The sequence below is a fragment of the Lytechinus variegatus genome, chromosome 3 (assembly GCF_018143015.1).
Source record: "Lytechinus variegatus isolate NC3 chromosome 3, Lvar_3.0, whole genome shotgun sequence".
NCBI lineage: Eukaryota > Metazoa > Echinodermata > Echinoidea > Temnopleuroida > Toxopneustidae > Lytechinus > Lytechinus variegatus.
In genome coordinates this window covers 70,462,360-70,478,262 of record NC_054742.1, presented here as the reverse complement: position 1 = coordinate 70,478,262, position 15,903 = coordinate 70,462,360, and the positions used below count along the sequence as shown (strand labels likewise).

Genomic DNA, 15,903 nt, shown 5'->3' with positions numbered 1-15,903 from the left:
TCATTTTCATACCCACATAAGTACACCATGGGGTTGCAGGAGGCAATGTGTTTTCAGGTTGCCTATCTGTCCATCCCGTTTTATTGTGATAACTGAAGAATTACTGGCTAGATAAACTTCAAACTTGATATAGGAATGACAATGATCAAAAAAAATTGAGCATGAACCTCACATAATGTATTTAATCGAGGAAATTGTGGGGGAGGGGAATGGGCATAATGCCACCCGCCCCTCTTAAGACTGATTAGATTAATAAAATGCATTTGTTGTCATTAGGGAGTATTTGTGTAGTATACAAGTTGTTTGGTTCAATAACACATATTGGAATATCAATATGAAATTTTAAAATGTAAGGATCTCCTTGACAAAATTATATTGTTTATGGATACATTTTCTTTACTGTAAGTTTATTGTTGTTAAGTTGGTAACTGATGAGTCAGAATAATCATTTTTCATATCTTTAACAAGTGTTAGTGCAATTAAAAGGGGACAAACTAGTCTTTTTGATTGAGGAATCCAGACTTCTCTGAAAAAAATGCATTTTAGATAATAAAACTTTTCATATTTTATGCAATGATAGCTATTCATTGGGACATTTTAGCTAGCTAAGTTTAAGGTTGACAATAATGATGGATAATGCTCTATTTTCACCCAAAATGCAAAAGATGTTATGTTACCAGTTTAGCCAATCTTTGGAAAAGTATGGCTCTGCAGATTTGCTTTACATAGTCTATTTCTCCTTGGGTGACTGCACACAGCCTCTCCAGGGTAGAGGAAGGATTGGGCATTAAAGGGATGGTCAGGGCTGAAAATATACATAAATAGAGTAAAATTCACAGAGCAAAATGATAACAATTTCATCAAAATTGGATAACAAATTATTAAATTTGGAAGTTTATCAATATTTTGTGAAACCAGTTATATGCACATTGTCTTGAGTATTCATTAGGTGGCTGATGATGTCACATCCCCACTTTCCTTTTTGTTATGTTATTACATGAAATCATAAATTTTACATTTTTTATACATGTGTAAATAATGTGTCTTCATTATGATGAAATAAGTTGTGTCAATAAATAACTAATGCACTTCTTCAGTTATCAATCCAATTGTTTTAGTTCTTGGTAGACAAATTTTCAATAAACCTAATTTCCTATAATATATAAAATACAAAAGAACAAGTGGGGATATGACATCATCATCAGCCTATCAAATGAATATTTCAAAAGAAATGCCTAGAACTGTTTCACTGGAATGATGCAAATCTTTAAAATCCAATAACTTGTGATCCGATTTTGATCAAATTTTCAGCATTTTGCTCGGTGAATTTCACTCTATTTATTGAGGTATGAATATTTCCAGCCTGCCTGGACCATCCCTTTAAGATTGGGTTTTGGATTAACTTAGTAAAAAATAATAAATAGTATTGATTTTGATTCAAAGAAATTTCTTGCTTACAAGTTTTAGCAGTAAGATATCTGAATGAGCATCTTCATTTTTGTATGTATATGTATGTGATGTTGATTAATATTACTTAAGAACCAAATATAATGTAGAAACATGAAAGTGAAAGGGGAAAACTTTAGATTAATTAACATTCAATCTCATTGTCATACCTGAAAATGGTAGTTTTAAAATTATGATCTGAAAATCACAATATCCACTGGAGTTTTATTTAATGAAAAGGCTGAGCCATTATTTGAAAAATTATGTTACAAATCACTAGAGCTTTGTTACTTCCAGTCCTTGTAATGTCTGCTTGATTTTCTTTTTTCATTTGAAAAAAAAAATTAATACTCTAGAACGGTGTAAGGAATGAAGTTACAATTCAAAAATGGAATTAAAAAAATGGTAATTTATCCGTGGGAAGTCACACTACTTATATCAGTGATCAATCATTTTAACAACCATTTGGATTTTTTTCTCACTTTCAGGAAATATTAAACATTGCTCATTGTAACCCATCTAATGCATTTGTTAATTCAAAATTTTTGTGTTGCAGAGTTTTTGAAATTGTTCTACCTATACACGTATTTCATATGTACTTGGATACTTTGTATACATGTATGCACGTTATATCACATTACTCCTTTAGTATACTATGTCAGGATGAAAGATATTCAGTGATAGTCGATGCCTCCTCATGAGAAACAAAGAAATTACATGTTTTTGTGACCCATCCAAACTGTATTTACTTGTCTTATGTTCAATTGTGAACTTCTATATGAATTTTGTTTTCATCATAAAATAAACAATGAAATAAAAATGACTATGGTACACCTTTCTTGGAATAACTGAAAAAATGACAATGCAAGGCTGACATCAATATAAATGATACTCAAAAAGTTTTTTTAATATTTAGAACAGTGGAGCGTTGTGGCCCAGTGGATAGGTCTTCTGACTTTGAAACAGAGGGTCGTGGGTTCGAATCCCAGCCATGGCGTAATTTCCTTCAGCAAGAAATTTATTCACACTGTGCTGCACTCGACCCAGGTGAGGTGAATGGGTACCCGGCAGGATTAATTCCTTGAATGCATGAGCGCTGAGAGGCAGCTCAAGCTAAAGCCGGGTAATAATGATAACAACGCGCCTCGGAATAGAATACTTCTAGATAGATGGCGCTTTATAAATGCCTATTATTATTATTATTATTATTAACTGCCTTTAGATGTTGAGCAGTCCACTTCAGTTTGAATCTTTTCTAAGGATAACAAAAATTGTATGGTACCTTACTATATTGAAGTCTGAGCTATGTATCGAGAGAGAAAGTGGTCGATGACATATGTTGGAATGCTTTTGAATGTAATAAATGACCAATACTTGAAGGTTTTCTGGTTGAATATTGGCCTTTTAAGGGACTGTTACATGTGAACATTTTAGCCAGTGTATGATGATGCATTTATGGCAAGCCATTTTTATTACATATTTCTTGAATGAACTCAAAATGATTTTCTTGTTTCAAGAAATGAAAATCACAATTGCTTTTTCTTTAAAAAGCCTTTTGTTCAAAACACAAAAATGATTTCTTAAAAGGTCTTTAAAGAATTTGATTTCTTCTCAATCACGATATCTAAAATGGAATGCCTGATATCATCAAGGATTAAGTACGTCACAACAGGGGCCCCTTGCATAAAAGTTTTGCCATAAGAAAACTCTTAAAAAAAACTTATTAATATGTAATTCTCTATGGCATAATTTTGTTTGCCAAATTTTTTGTTTTATTTGCCATAGTTTTTGTTCATTTGCCATAGTTTTTTTTTTGGCAAAAGTTTTATGCAACAGGTCCTAGGGCTCCATTTCATGAAAAGTTGCCATGATAGCAACTCTTGCTGGAATGTCAACTTTCATTGGAAGGGCCAATCACAAAGTGGAATTTTCACTGCAGTTGTGGTTTGGGCCCTAGACGTTTCAGGCAGTAGGTTGGACGTATATATGGCTGGATCCATTTGCCATTTAATCCTACTTGTTTATATAGAGAAATCATTCTGTTTTTGCTAACAGCTGACAATGCTAGCTATCAAAAAGTTTCAAGAACCAGATCCACAAAGTTCATTGACCCTAAAAATGGCCTTTGACCTTGGTAATGTGACCTGAAACTCAGGCAGGAGGTTCAGTAATACTTGATTATCCTAATGTCCAAGTTTTAAAAGCTAGGTCCACATAAATACTCAGTTATGACATTTCAATGTTGACACCGCTGCTGCCATCAGAAGAGCGGCACTTAGCCTTGCTCTGCGATGCAGGCGAGAAAAAAACTCACAATTCTGATTCTCTCAGAGAGTTTTATTGTTTTTGTAAGTGAGAAGTCTCACGTTATGATTGATGCCCCCAACAAAATAACTACAACAATAATAAATTGGTTTCTATCTTGCCTTATCTGCCTTTAATACACAATCAAAATTGGAAGTTACAAAATATTCAATGTACAACATATAGTTCTGCACAAGACATTCAAACATCATCACTATTAAAATCAAATAAGCCACACACAAATCAAATAAGCCATAAACCACTTCCAAACAATATTAGCTTAAACTGATTTTTATACTCCATGTACAAAAATGTAATGTTAAACATGCTACGATACATACAAACAAACTCGATCATACCTTCACAAATTTCAAAGTACTGTTTCATTCCATAAGCAGCACTTGAGTTTACACTCTATAGCCGAAATTCCCAAAGGTTTACTTGAATCTGCGGTCTGTTTATGCAGATACCATGCACTGATAATGCCAGATTTATTTAGTTTGTATTTTGATGCATATTTGATTACCGAGGTCACAGCATTAATGAGCCTAATATTATGTATATTAATTTACATAACTATTGGTTGTTGTTTCATCATGACTTTATTCAAGTTCAAGACACTGATGTAATATATATACATGTACATAAAGAGACCAGGTCCATCGTTCCGTTCCAAACAAATGGCAGGTCAGTACATGGATTACAAGACGAGTAATACATATACCAATATAGAAAATTATTTAATGTTGTAAAATGGGCATGACAAAAGTGCACATTTATTATTGGAATATTGCTCAACATATTAACTAAATTACTTTTAATTGGTACGTGGCATCTTAATAATGGTTCCAGTCTTTCAGTCAACCATCTTGCCAAATTCAGTCCTACATCTTTTCATGAAAATAATGAAAACATGTGCTATTCAAACAATTATAATACTTCCTCTTACCTCGGAACCACCCTTTTCTAACTTGAGTATACAGTATGCTGATAGACATAGTTTCAATGAAGCTATAATACAAACCATTGATCCTTTTCATCTTTAGGAAAATTTGGTCTGAAAAAATATTTTTAATGCAAAGTCAAAACAACATTGAGTTTTTCTGATAGAACAGCCTGCACACGACCACGCGACCCTCATGGTTCATGTGGTCCAGTGGTTAGAGCATTGGACTCATAATCGCAAGGTTGTGAGTTCCAATCCCCACTCTGCCATTGTCTCCACTTTGATAAAAGGGCCCGAGAGTAATATCTGTCAACTTTAAGGTCAGCCACTATGACTGATTAACCTAGATGTAAAACGTTTCCATGGTAATTGTTTTATACTGTAGACCAGCTTGGTGTTTACCAGCAAAACGCTGTCCTGCCAAGTTCCTACGGGAGTTACCATAAATAGAAAACAGAACAGAAGTGATGTAAAGGAAACTTAAAATTTCATAATGATGTATAAAAAAAATAGAATATTGACACATTTATCCTGTGAACACCGTTATACCGGTATGACTACTTTGGCAAAGCTCATAGATTTATTTCTTTGTTTCATCATTGCACTTTCTTCATTTCAAAACAAAGCATTTTCTGAGCAAATGATTTCTATAGACCTGTTTATAAATTAAAAAACACTTCCAATTTCCCAGTTTTCCTGAAAACCGAGCAATGAAGTATCAATTACTAATGAATGAACCATTCGGTATATACATGTATAGGCCCATATTCTGAACTCGGGTTTAAATTAAACACTGATAAAGTTGTGGTTTAACTATGGAGAGCCAATTTGAGCGCAAATCCCTTGCATTACACATTCAATTTATTAACTCATATGGCACCCAAATTGTTTGTAATTGTCTAGGAATAATAACTGAACTAATTACTGTTATGATAGCAAAATGAATCAAAATAGTAAACATAAAAAATATACAACATAGAGAGAATTTTTGGCTCCCCATAATTTTAGCAGAGTTTGACCGTGGTCTAAGTTAAACCTGACTTCATAATACGGGCCATAGTGTACATGTTGCTATGTCTGACAGGCCTCTCAAAGCTTTCAAGTGGTCTAAACAAACATAGTTTATAAGCATTGATATGAATACGTATGAAGCAGGTCTATCAAAGCAATGACCAAGTGTTATTCAAGCATCTTTAAACAGTAGTGACTTACAAATGATCCCCCCCTCCTCCCCTCAAAATAATAAATCAAAACAATCGAACAGCGGTTAGCAAGCACACAAGATATATTGAACTTTGTCATTGTTATGCAACCTGAACACGTTGGGAAGTCTATTGAAATACACAGAAAGTGATTTTGTTGAAGTAGGAATTTGGAAGCACATAATCTTTCAAACATCCATTCAAAGAGTGTATCATGTTCATCCAACTTTGGTAATTGTCTGTAATTCATCAAATACAGTTTGAAAAAAAAAGATGCTCTGCCAAGAGAAAACATAGGAAATTTAGACATTGTTTCCAATCAACACTAAACAGGTTTCAGCTTTCTTGTTCACAAATCTTGCAAACACCATTTTTTTTTCTTTCAAAGTTTTCACAATCTGCTTGTTCAGCCTTCTTTACCTTCAAAATAAAATATTTCATACTATTTCAATTTGGTTTGAATTGTAAGTATTAGAACTACATAATTCTTTTACTTTTCAACATCTTGTTTTTGGTCTTCTCAAAGACGTAAATATACTTGTAAAAAGATTTAGAAAAAAAAAAGTTTAGATAATCAACTTCTCACATCTTACTGCACTTTATACTAAAATTTTTATGCAATATTTACCAAACAAACTTATGAATCATACAAAACAATTTTTGATAGAATATATGAACATGGCAACTTATGTTGTGAGGCAATTGACAACTAAATTCTTGATCCAATTAAATAATTGGAAAATAATTATGAATTTGCTGTACAGGTACAGTGCTTTAATAAAAACAAGTGTGCAGCATAATTAACCATTCTGTAGTTCACCAAAAATGGTAGAAAATGCCCCCATCCACAAAGGCCAATGCAAAATGTATGGAGGTAGATGTAAACAATAAATGAATCAACAAATAAAAATGTCATACACTGTTCTGAAACTAATACAAAACAACTGGATGAAACAGCGTGAAAGGTAAGTACATATTGTAATATCGGACTTTTCAGTTCATATAACATTATGGCCTGTATTCTGAAATCCAGTTTAACTTTGACCTTGGTCTAACTTTGTGCTAAACTTATGGGAAGCAAAACATGTTAAAATTTAGTTGATATTGTATTTCTTATGTTTGCTATTTCATTTTTCTCATACTGTAATGATTAAGAAATCTACCTAAGTTAGAATTTTTAGATAGTTATGAATGATTCAAGTGCCGAGTAAGTTGATAAACTGAACATTTACTGTTGTGGGTTCGTGCCACAATTGCTATCCATAGTTAAACCACAACTTTAGACCAGAATTCAGAATGCGGGCCTCTCTCTACAAAGCACAAACATATATTTTCATCACAATGTAGCAGGGCTTAAATCAATATAAGGTCATGATGCCCTTCCAAATAATACAAACCTAAGGCCAAAATGCATGTCCTTTTTGCCTACATTCAGCTTTGGTACCCTTCATTTATCCAATGCATGTGTCCTATACACAAGTACATCTTACCATTGATGCCCTTAAATTTAATTGATTTGGAAGCCCCCTAAAGTGAGCACTGCCTTAACTTTCCTTTAAGCCCTGTTCTATAGAATAAAAACCCAAATACATTTTAATGCTAAAATGGAACATCATAATGCAATACAGGGTGGGCAAATTATGGGAAAATATTGCCTTTGATGAAAATAATCCATAAACTGTCATGTATAGGAAGTGTGCTTTTTCTTTTTAACTGGTTGATATTGATTCACTGTATTGAATTCTTACAGTGGTAGTAATTTATGGCAACATCACTATTCAACTTAATGAATGGGGTATTCTGAATAGGTCAATTTGATTAGTTTGGACTCACTTTAGAAAGGTTTGTATCAATGAAAAATGTAGGGTCCACAATATACCAAATATTTTGTGTGCAAGAAATTTTGAGCATCTGGAAATCATTTTGGGATAACATTAATACAAACATGCAAATCAATGTGCATATATTTTTTGTAAAGCAAACACAACCAAATGGATAATGATGAGTCAACAAATATAGAGTACCGAAGGGTGCATCAGTTGCCATGGTGGGCTGGTTCTAAACAGAGTCGCAGTTGACGATTGTCTTTACACATCTGTACGACTGGCTCGTCTGAAAAATAGGTTGCAAGCGATCAAATTCCAATAGCAGCCATTTTCTCCTATGAGAGACACATGCTTTCATTTGGCGGATTCATTTGTTTAGAACCAGGCTGCCATAACACCATGGCAACTGACGTCATTGCTTCGGTACTCTATCAAACATTACTTTCTTGTCTGTCTTGAATTAATGTTAAAAAATATATTGAGAAAAATGCTGTTTTTGTATGGCATTGAGTAATGGTAGTCCAATGACTTTTACAGCATATCAAGGCCTTATTGTGCTCATTAGATCTTCATCATATTGCATTGTTACGTGTTCGTATAATTCAGACTTCTCTGTCTGAACTGCATTCCCTCTAGCCACATGCATCTAGTACTTAAAATTGAGTGTGAAGCGTGATCAATGAACAAGCATTAAATGAAGTCCGATAAGGGTTGTTGGTTTTTAAAGCATGGGGATATCACTATGATTAAAGTAAAGAAAAGTATGAATACAAAATAGGCTTTTCTTTCCTTCAGATACCACATGTTCAGAAGAGAGTGATACTGATAAGTGATATTGAATTCTTGTATCCACACCCTTTCACAATAATTGCTAACTGATGTATAACAATGTAGTACTCACTGCATCATAGCTTGTTAATTTGTAAAATGCATTCTGATTCCATACAGTTTGGGTCTCACAAAACTTTATTCAATTTTCTATGTTACTTTACCCATATAACATAAATTTGCAACCACACTCGAGTCACGAAGCAGGTATTGGTTGTAGTTATCGTAGAAAATTACATTTCATTGGCAGCAGCGTTAGGCTCTTCTTCCATTTCACCTTCTTTCAGAGATAATTCTTCAAAGGAACTCTCGCTGCCACTGCTTGCATCACTTGCATCGCTTCCTTCCGATATCATTGTACTGTCTTCCGGCAGAGCAGACTCATTGTCCGTTCCATCACTTTCCTGCAGGCTCTTGGCAATCTCCTCTTTGGCCTTCCTTGCTTCTTCCACATAAAAATCTTCCTGTTTGGACAATGGTAGCATGTATTGGATCTCGTCTCCTGAATAGACTTCAATGGCTGGATGGGCACATAGCTTACGTTCCTTGAAGAAATATGAAGACAAATGAAAGGGTGGAAAATGGAATTAAGATGCTAAGAGACCAATCGTGTAACCTAAGATTGAAATCACAATTAATTTTTGCATTTTTAAGGTCCTTTAAAATGTCTGGAAATAATAATAACAGGCAAATGAATCTACATTTCAGAAGTCTAGTCCATTCTAAGGGTCTTATGCCCTTCAAATCTGTTCGTCTTTAATATGAGAAGTAAATAATATATGTCTTGCATTTAAAGATAAATGATAGATGCAGTAAACACTGATTTCACGAGAAAGTGTGTGAAACCAAGCTTAATAGTCCAGGATAGGCCCCATATAAAATTGACCAAACCTTTTTTTTATATATACAATATTTTTTTATGGTTTCTTGTCAATTCGAGGGTGCTGATTACGAATCTGGATGATGCCACTCGCGTAACCTTGAGCATTTTCCGCAAATTGGCAAAATCCAATATGGCCGCCAAAATATGCAAATTACCCATGAAAATCATAAAATTGTCCGCACATTGGCTGTGAAATGCATGAAATTGTCTGGCAGGAGTTAAATACAATCTTAAAAATATTTTTTGACAAAATATTTATTTTCCTGATATTCAAAATGGCCGCCATAGGCCATTGTATACACTATCATGTACAATACGAATAGGGAAAACTGATTTTCACAAAAATGAGCACTAAACTGCAATAATTGCGATGTATGAACGAAGTAATATATGCAAATAATCATTACTAATGAGATATATGATTTATTATGTCAAATACGGGAACATTGCTGTATTTTGTTATCTTTAAATAGCCGCCACTGGCCCAAAGAGTATTATGTACAATGCAATGGCTGGGGCCAAAGAAATGACAATGAGCATTAAAATGCATATTATTAAGATGAACAAGTGGAATACTACTAAAAACATAACTGTAAATATGCCATTTATGTGATAAATGCTGTATTTTGAAATTCAAAATGGCCGCCATAGCCCCTATATTCATCATGTACAATGCGAATGGAGAAACTAATTTTCACACGAGTAAGAAACATAAAATGCATGTAATTGTGATCTATTAGTAAAAATTATCGTCTGACAACATGTTTTATAGCAAGACATATCATTTCTTTGTCATGCATGAGGTAAATGCTGTATTATGAAATTCAAATGGCCCCTATAGGCCCTATTAGTATTATCTACAATGTGAATTGGGCCGGAATTGGGACATATAATTTTGTAAGAATTTGGATTTGCTTGATTTTGACATCCATATAATCTTGTTGTATGAGTAAAACGTTATTTGAAAACATTTTTATTTATCATCGCATTTCTTCCATATAGGTGATACTGTATTTTGACATTCAAAATAACCTCTACAAAACACACTAAATTATGTAAATGCGAACAGAGGGAAACTAATTTTCACAAGAGTGAGAATCATAAAATGCATATAATTGTGATGTACGAGTCTTAAACATTATTTCTAACTAAATACATCACATATTGGGTTGTGGATATGGTGGAACTAATATTAAAATGCTGTACTTTGAAATCCAAGATGGCTGCCATAGGTCCTAAAAGTATTGTGTACATTGTAGCATGCATGTGACATATAATTTTGACAGAATTTGGCTTTTCTTGACTCTAAATATTGCATGTAATAATTGTAAATTGTGATGTAAGGGTGAATTATTGTCTAAAACCATGGTTTCTAATGAGATATAATAATTGTGTGTAATCAAGGTGATAAATGCTGCATTTTTAAAATTGAAAATGGCCACCATAGGCACTTATCGTAAAAAATATACAATTTGGGTGGAGACAAATAATGTTCACAAAAAGGGCATATGGCAGCCACTTTGAATGTTGAAATACAGTATTTATCACCTAAATTGCATAAGATATGGTATATTTTGTTATAAATCATGTTTTCAGACAATATTCCACTCATACATCATCATTTGACCAAGCGAAGCCAAATTCTGTTGAAATGATTTGTTCCCATTCATATTGTGCATAATACCGTAAGGGACTGTAGCGGACATTTTGATTTTAAAATAACCGTATTTATCATCACTTAACTGGCAGAATAAATGAAATAATCTTAATAGAAATTATGCTTTCAGACAATATTTTACTCATAGATCACTATAAACGTGCAGTTATGGGTGCTCACTCCTGTGAATATTGGTTTCCCACTTTGCATTGTACATAATACAGTAATGTCGATGGCGGCCATTTTTGAAAGTCGAAATACAGTATTTAACACAAACTTGAAACTTGAATGATATATTTTGTTAGAAAATACTTTTTTAGACAGTATCCAATTAATTATCACATATATATGTATTTAGCGCTCACTCTTGTGATTTCTTTTCTCCCATTTCTCATTGTGCATAATACGTTTAGGGCCTTTGGCAGCCATTTTGAATATCAAAATACAACATTCACCACATACATGCATAATAATAATATAATTCATTAATATTTACGTTATAGTCAGTATTCCACCTGTTTAATATTCATAATAAGCATTTTAGAGAGATCACTCTTGTGCATTTTTTTGGCCCCCATTGCCATTGTACGCAATTCTGTTTGGGCCAGTGGCGGCTTATATTAGATATAAAAATACAGCAATGTTCCCATATATGACAATATAAATGATATATCTCGTTAGTTATGATGAACTGCATATAATTACTTTCGTTCATTACATCGCGATTTTTTGCAGGTTATGCTCATTTTTGTGAAAATTAGTTTTCCCCATTCGTATTGTACATAATAAGGTATACAATGACCTATGGCGGCCATTTTGAATATCAGGAAAGTAAACAATTTGTTTAATTTTTTTTTCAGAGATTATTTCCCCCCCCTGCCATACAAATACAATTCCATGCATTTCACAGCCAATGCGCAGACAATTTTATGATTTTCATGGGTAATTTGCATATTTTTGGCGGCCATATTGGATTTTGCCAATTTGCGGAAAATGCTCAAGGTTACACGAGTGGCATCATTCAGATTCGTAATCAGCACCCTCGAATTGACAAGAAGCCATCAAAAAATATTGTATATATAAAAAATCAAGGTTATGCCTCTTCTATCCTGAACTATAATTGTCACTATTATCATTGAGGATCTAGATCTGGTACAGTTACATAAACTGAACTTTGTGAAATCTTGAAATCTATGCTGAAAAGTGTTCACACTGAGGATCACTAACACAGATAAGCGCATGTGGGACAGTGTATTATTATTGCTTTGAATGTCGGCCCAATGCTTGATCCGAATCCCGTGCTTATTTGCAAATTTCTCAGCAATTACAAAATTTCTTCCAAATCCCTTGGCATATATTTTTTATTTATACAAACAGACACTTTGGTGGTCATTACATTGGATTCTGTACGAATTCATTTTGAAATCATTACAACTGGAATTTATCTTTAAATAATAGGATCTTAGGGCATGATAATTTAGATTTTTGTTTTCGCCTGGCTTAAAATATTTTTTAAGCCAGGTGAAAAAGAAGAAAATTACTACAGTTCATTTAGTGTGTGTGTATATATATATATATATATATATATATATATAATATATATATATATATATATAGAACTGTTGTCATTTTCTTCGTTTAATGAAAGACCCCCCCCCCCCATTCACAGATCTTTAGTAACTTTAATAAGTAATTACCTCTATATATTCTCCTAATCTGGGCCATACTTTAGCAGTTGCAATATAACTTGACAAGGTCCAGATAAATGGAAATGAACTGATAACTGCGTGGTCTACAGCTGGGAAGTCAGTTAGCTTAAAACCTTTTTCAACAAATAGAGTTTCCACTTCTTTCTCTACTTCATTGGTCCCCTCGCTCAGAATAGAGCCAACTATGTAACGCTGGTTGTGAGATTCCACCTGTGGAAAGAGTGGAGAGAAACAATAAGCATTTATGAGTTTTGCACGCCAAACAAAAGTATTAATACAATAATAAAGTAAAATTTAATACTTTCACTGTATTTCCTATTGATAGATTAAATAGATAAAGGCCACAATTACTAGTATCTAGCCAGGAGGCTCCTAGAAAGTAAAAATTATTCACTAACATGCTTAGTGGAAGCATGTTAGTGAATTAACATGCTTCGAGTAAGCATGTTAGTGAATTAACATGCTTCGAGTAAGCATGTTAGTGAATACTCTCTACGAGCCTCCTGCTTCTACGAGTACCAACAACAAGACGTCTGTAACTTAACATATCATGCACACTCTGGATTTATTTTTTTAATGCTGCAATGTTTGTTCAATAAAAGAATCTAACTAAATTAAGCGACTTCATTTTTACTCAATCCATGGTATAATTGTTACTTTTTGCATCATTTCAATCATAAAGAAAGAAAATATGACTTTTCAGTTATCATATTTAGAAGGCTTAAAATTATCCTTGTTTCATGTTTACATATTGAATAGCCAGCTTGACTCAATGAGGCACCATTTTTTAATTTTTATGATCTTAACTCTTTTGATTGAAGTTAAAGTTGGAGTTAAACTTTAAAGTTCAAGTTTTATAGTTCATTATAAATAAAATTAAATTAATGTCAAATCATCATTCCCCAGGCCAGAATAACAATAGTTATTTCATATTTGTAGAATTGCAATCCTGTGTATAGTTCTATGGGCCTAATACCTTTTGAGGATCATCAAAGTACACGCCAATGCATCGCAGATCTGGAGCAAGGCTGGCGACCTCTGAAAACATTGGTCCACATTCACTGTATGGTCCCTGTGCAAATTTGTATGCGACACGCACATTTGCAATCGGAGGTCGGCCAGTGTTTACATCAACTTCCCGGAAGATGCCCGTGTACACAAGAAGCAAACCAATGGTCAAGATCAACGCTACAAAAAGTGCTAAAATGGCAAGAAGTAGAGGATCCATGGCTTCCTCCTTGCGTGATCAGTTTTCTCTTTTCTTATTCTTTAAACCACAATTAAACAGTTCAGTTTTCAGGGATCATACAACTTTCTAGACCGTCTCTCTTCTCTCTCTCAGCATTTATTGTTACCGAATAATGGAAATATCTTTGTGAAAATGCTCGCCACAGCTAGCTAGCTGGATTTGGTATCCGTACCGTACCTTGTAGTTGTACCGGTCCTAGTCTAATTTTCAGACCCGGTAAAAAAGAGCAGATCTTTAGATTGGAAAAGCATTTTGAGAAAGACAGGAGGGAATGAGAATGAGAGAGAAAAACAAAACGATACAAAAAAAAAATACATTGTAAATAAAAGCCGAATCCTGTCAACCAAATATCTACATGAATACAGATAAATCTATTCCCAACTTGTTAAAACCCGGGGGGGGGGGGGGGCTTTGAAAATTTCAATGCTTTAGAGAGTTTAAATTGTATTTCAGAGGTACTTCATTATTTACAACTGGAATGAGGAAAAATATCAGATGGAACAATATCATGTAGACACAAGAGGCGGATCCAGGATTTACCAAAAGGGGGCACATTTTCCCGAGGAAAAATTTAACAAGCAAAAAAAAAAGGTTCATGCCCCCGGCCTGGATGATCCGCCAGTGCGAGTAGAATACAGAAAGAGATGTATTAAGTTTTCTTAGTTCATTGTACCTATACCTATAGGTGACAGTGGCATAATGAGACAAAAGTTTTGAGGCCACCAGGTGTGGTGGATAGGGCAAAAAAATATATAAAAAAAAATCAACATTTCTATTAAAAAAATGATTTTGTGAAAGATTTTTACACAATATTCAGAAGATGATTTCATATTTTACCCTTTGTTCTCTCTTTCTCCCCCCCCCCCCCATTTTCTTTTTTTGGTTTTGTAGTGGAAGTTTTGAGGGGGCAAGTGCCCCCAAGCCCCCTTTTATCTATATGCCACTGCTTGGATTTCACAAAAATTTCCCACTCCCCTCTGTTTTGGAAAAAGTGTACCATAGGGGAAAAATGAGAGATTTTTATCACTGGGCCTGTGAGTCTGTCACAAATGGTTTACAATCACAAATGTATGGCCAATTAAAAATATTTGTAGGTACATATTGATAAAAGGCCGGGATAATGTCCTATCTAAAGTAAATAATAATGATGATAATAAATCATCCTTCTCCCTCCTGTTATTTTCATTCTCTTTTCCTTTTTTGTGCCGCCAATAGGGGGGGGGGGCCCCTTCCGCCCTCACCTTGGCCTAAGCTTGCATAAATGTATATATATATAAGTAGGAATTTACAATGGGAGACACATTTTCCGAAGGGGAATTCTACAAGCAAAAGAGAAGAAGTACAAACATTGAAAAAAAAACAATGAAATGAAATGTCCCAAGTAAAAAACGAAATATTTACATTGAAATATTGACTATGACTCTAAAGGAGGGGGGGGGGGGGGCAAATGCCCCCCCCTGGATCTACCACTGTTCAGAGCACCAATGTTATTTGTTACATTAAGGACATTCTATTACTGGGAACAAGTTTTAACATAATGGACCAATATTTTGCAGTTATTTTGTTAATTTCGTTTTCCTAGAGATAGGTCTGTATGATGCACTTGGGAACATCTATTTGAATGGATGATAGCAAAATTGGAACATTATAGCCTTTATAATTACATACATACATACATACATACATACATATATATATATATATATATATATATATATATATATATATATATATATATATATATATTTATATATATATATATATATATTTATATATATATAGTAGAAGTAGACGTGGGTTTACGTCGAAAATTTGGACTTGGAAATAAACTTTGTTGATAGATAGATAGACAG

The 15,903-nt window shown here is 33.7% G+C and overlaps 1 protein-coding gene across 1 annotated transcript; it reads right to left on the bottom strand.

Moving 5' to 3' along the window:
- Positions 1-5,678: 5,678 nt before the first annotated feature.
- On the bottom strand, positions 5,679-14,154 carry LOC121411832 (testis-expressed protein 264 homolog). Its single transcript, XM_041604704.1, has 3 exons — positions 13,778-14,154; positions 12,790-13,011; positions 5,679-9,097 (listed from the first exon to the last, which is right to left on the bottom strand). The coding sequence occupies exons 1-3, from the start codon at positions 14,027-14,029 to the stop codon at positions 8,786-8,788; spliced, it is 786 nt and encodes a 261-aa protein (XP_041460638.1). The 5' UTR covers positions 14,030-14,154; the 3' UTR covers positions 5,679-8,785.
- Positions 14,155-15,903: the final 1,749 nt, after the last annotated feature.

Bases quoted from the DNA above. Each gene is read 5' to 3' on its own strand.
- LOC121411832 (XM_041604704.1), bottom strand. From the start codon at position 14,029: ATGGATCCTCTACTTCTTGCCATTTTAGCACTTTTTGTAGCGTTGATC. The intron at 13,012-13,777 runs GTATTAGGCCCA...CTCTTTCCACAG, and splicing joins ACTTTGATGATCCTCAAAAG to GTGGAATCTCACAACCAGCG. The intron at 9,098-12,789 runs GTAATTACTTAT...TATTTCTTCAAG, and splicing joins GATTAGGAGAATATATAGAG to GAACGTAAGCTATGTGCCCA.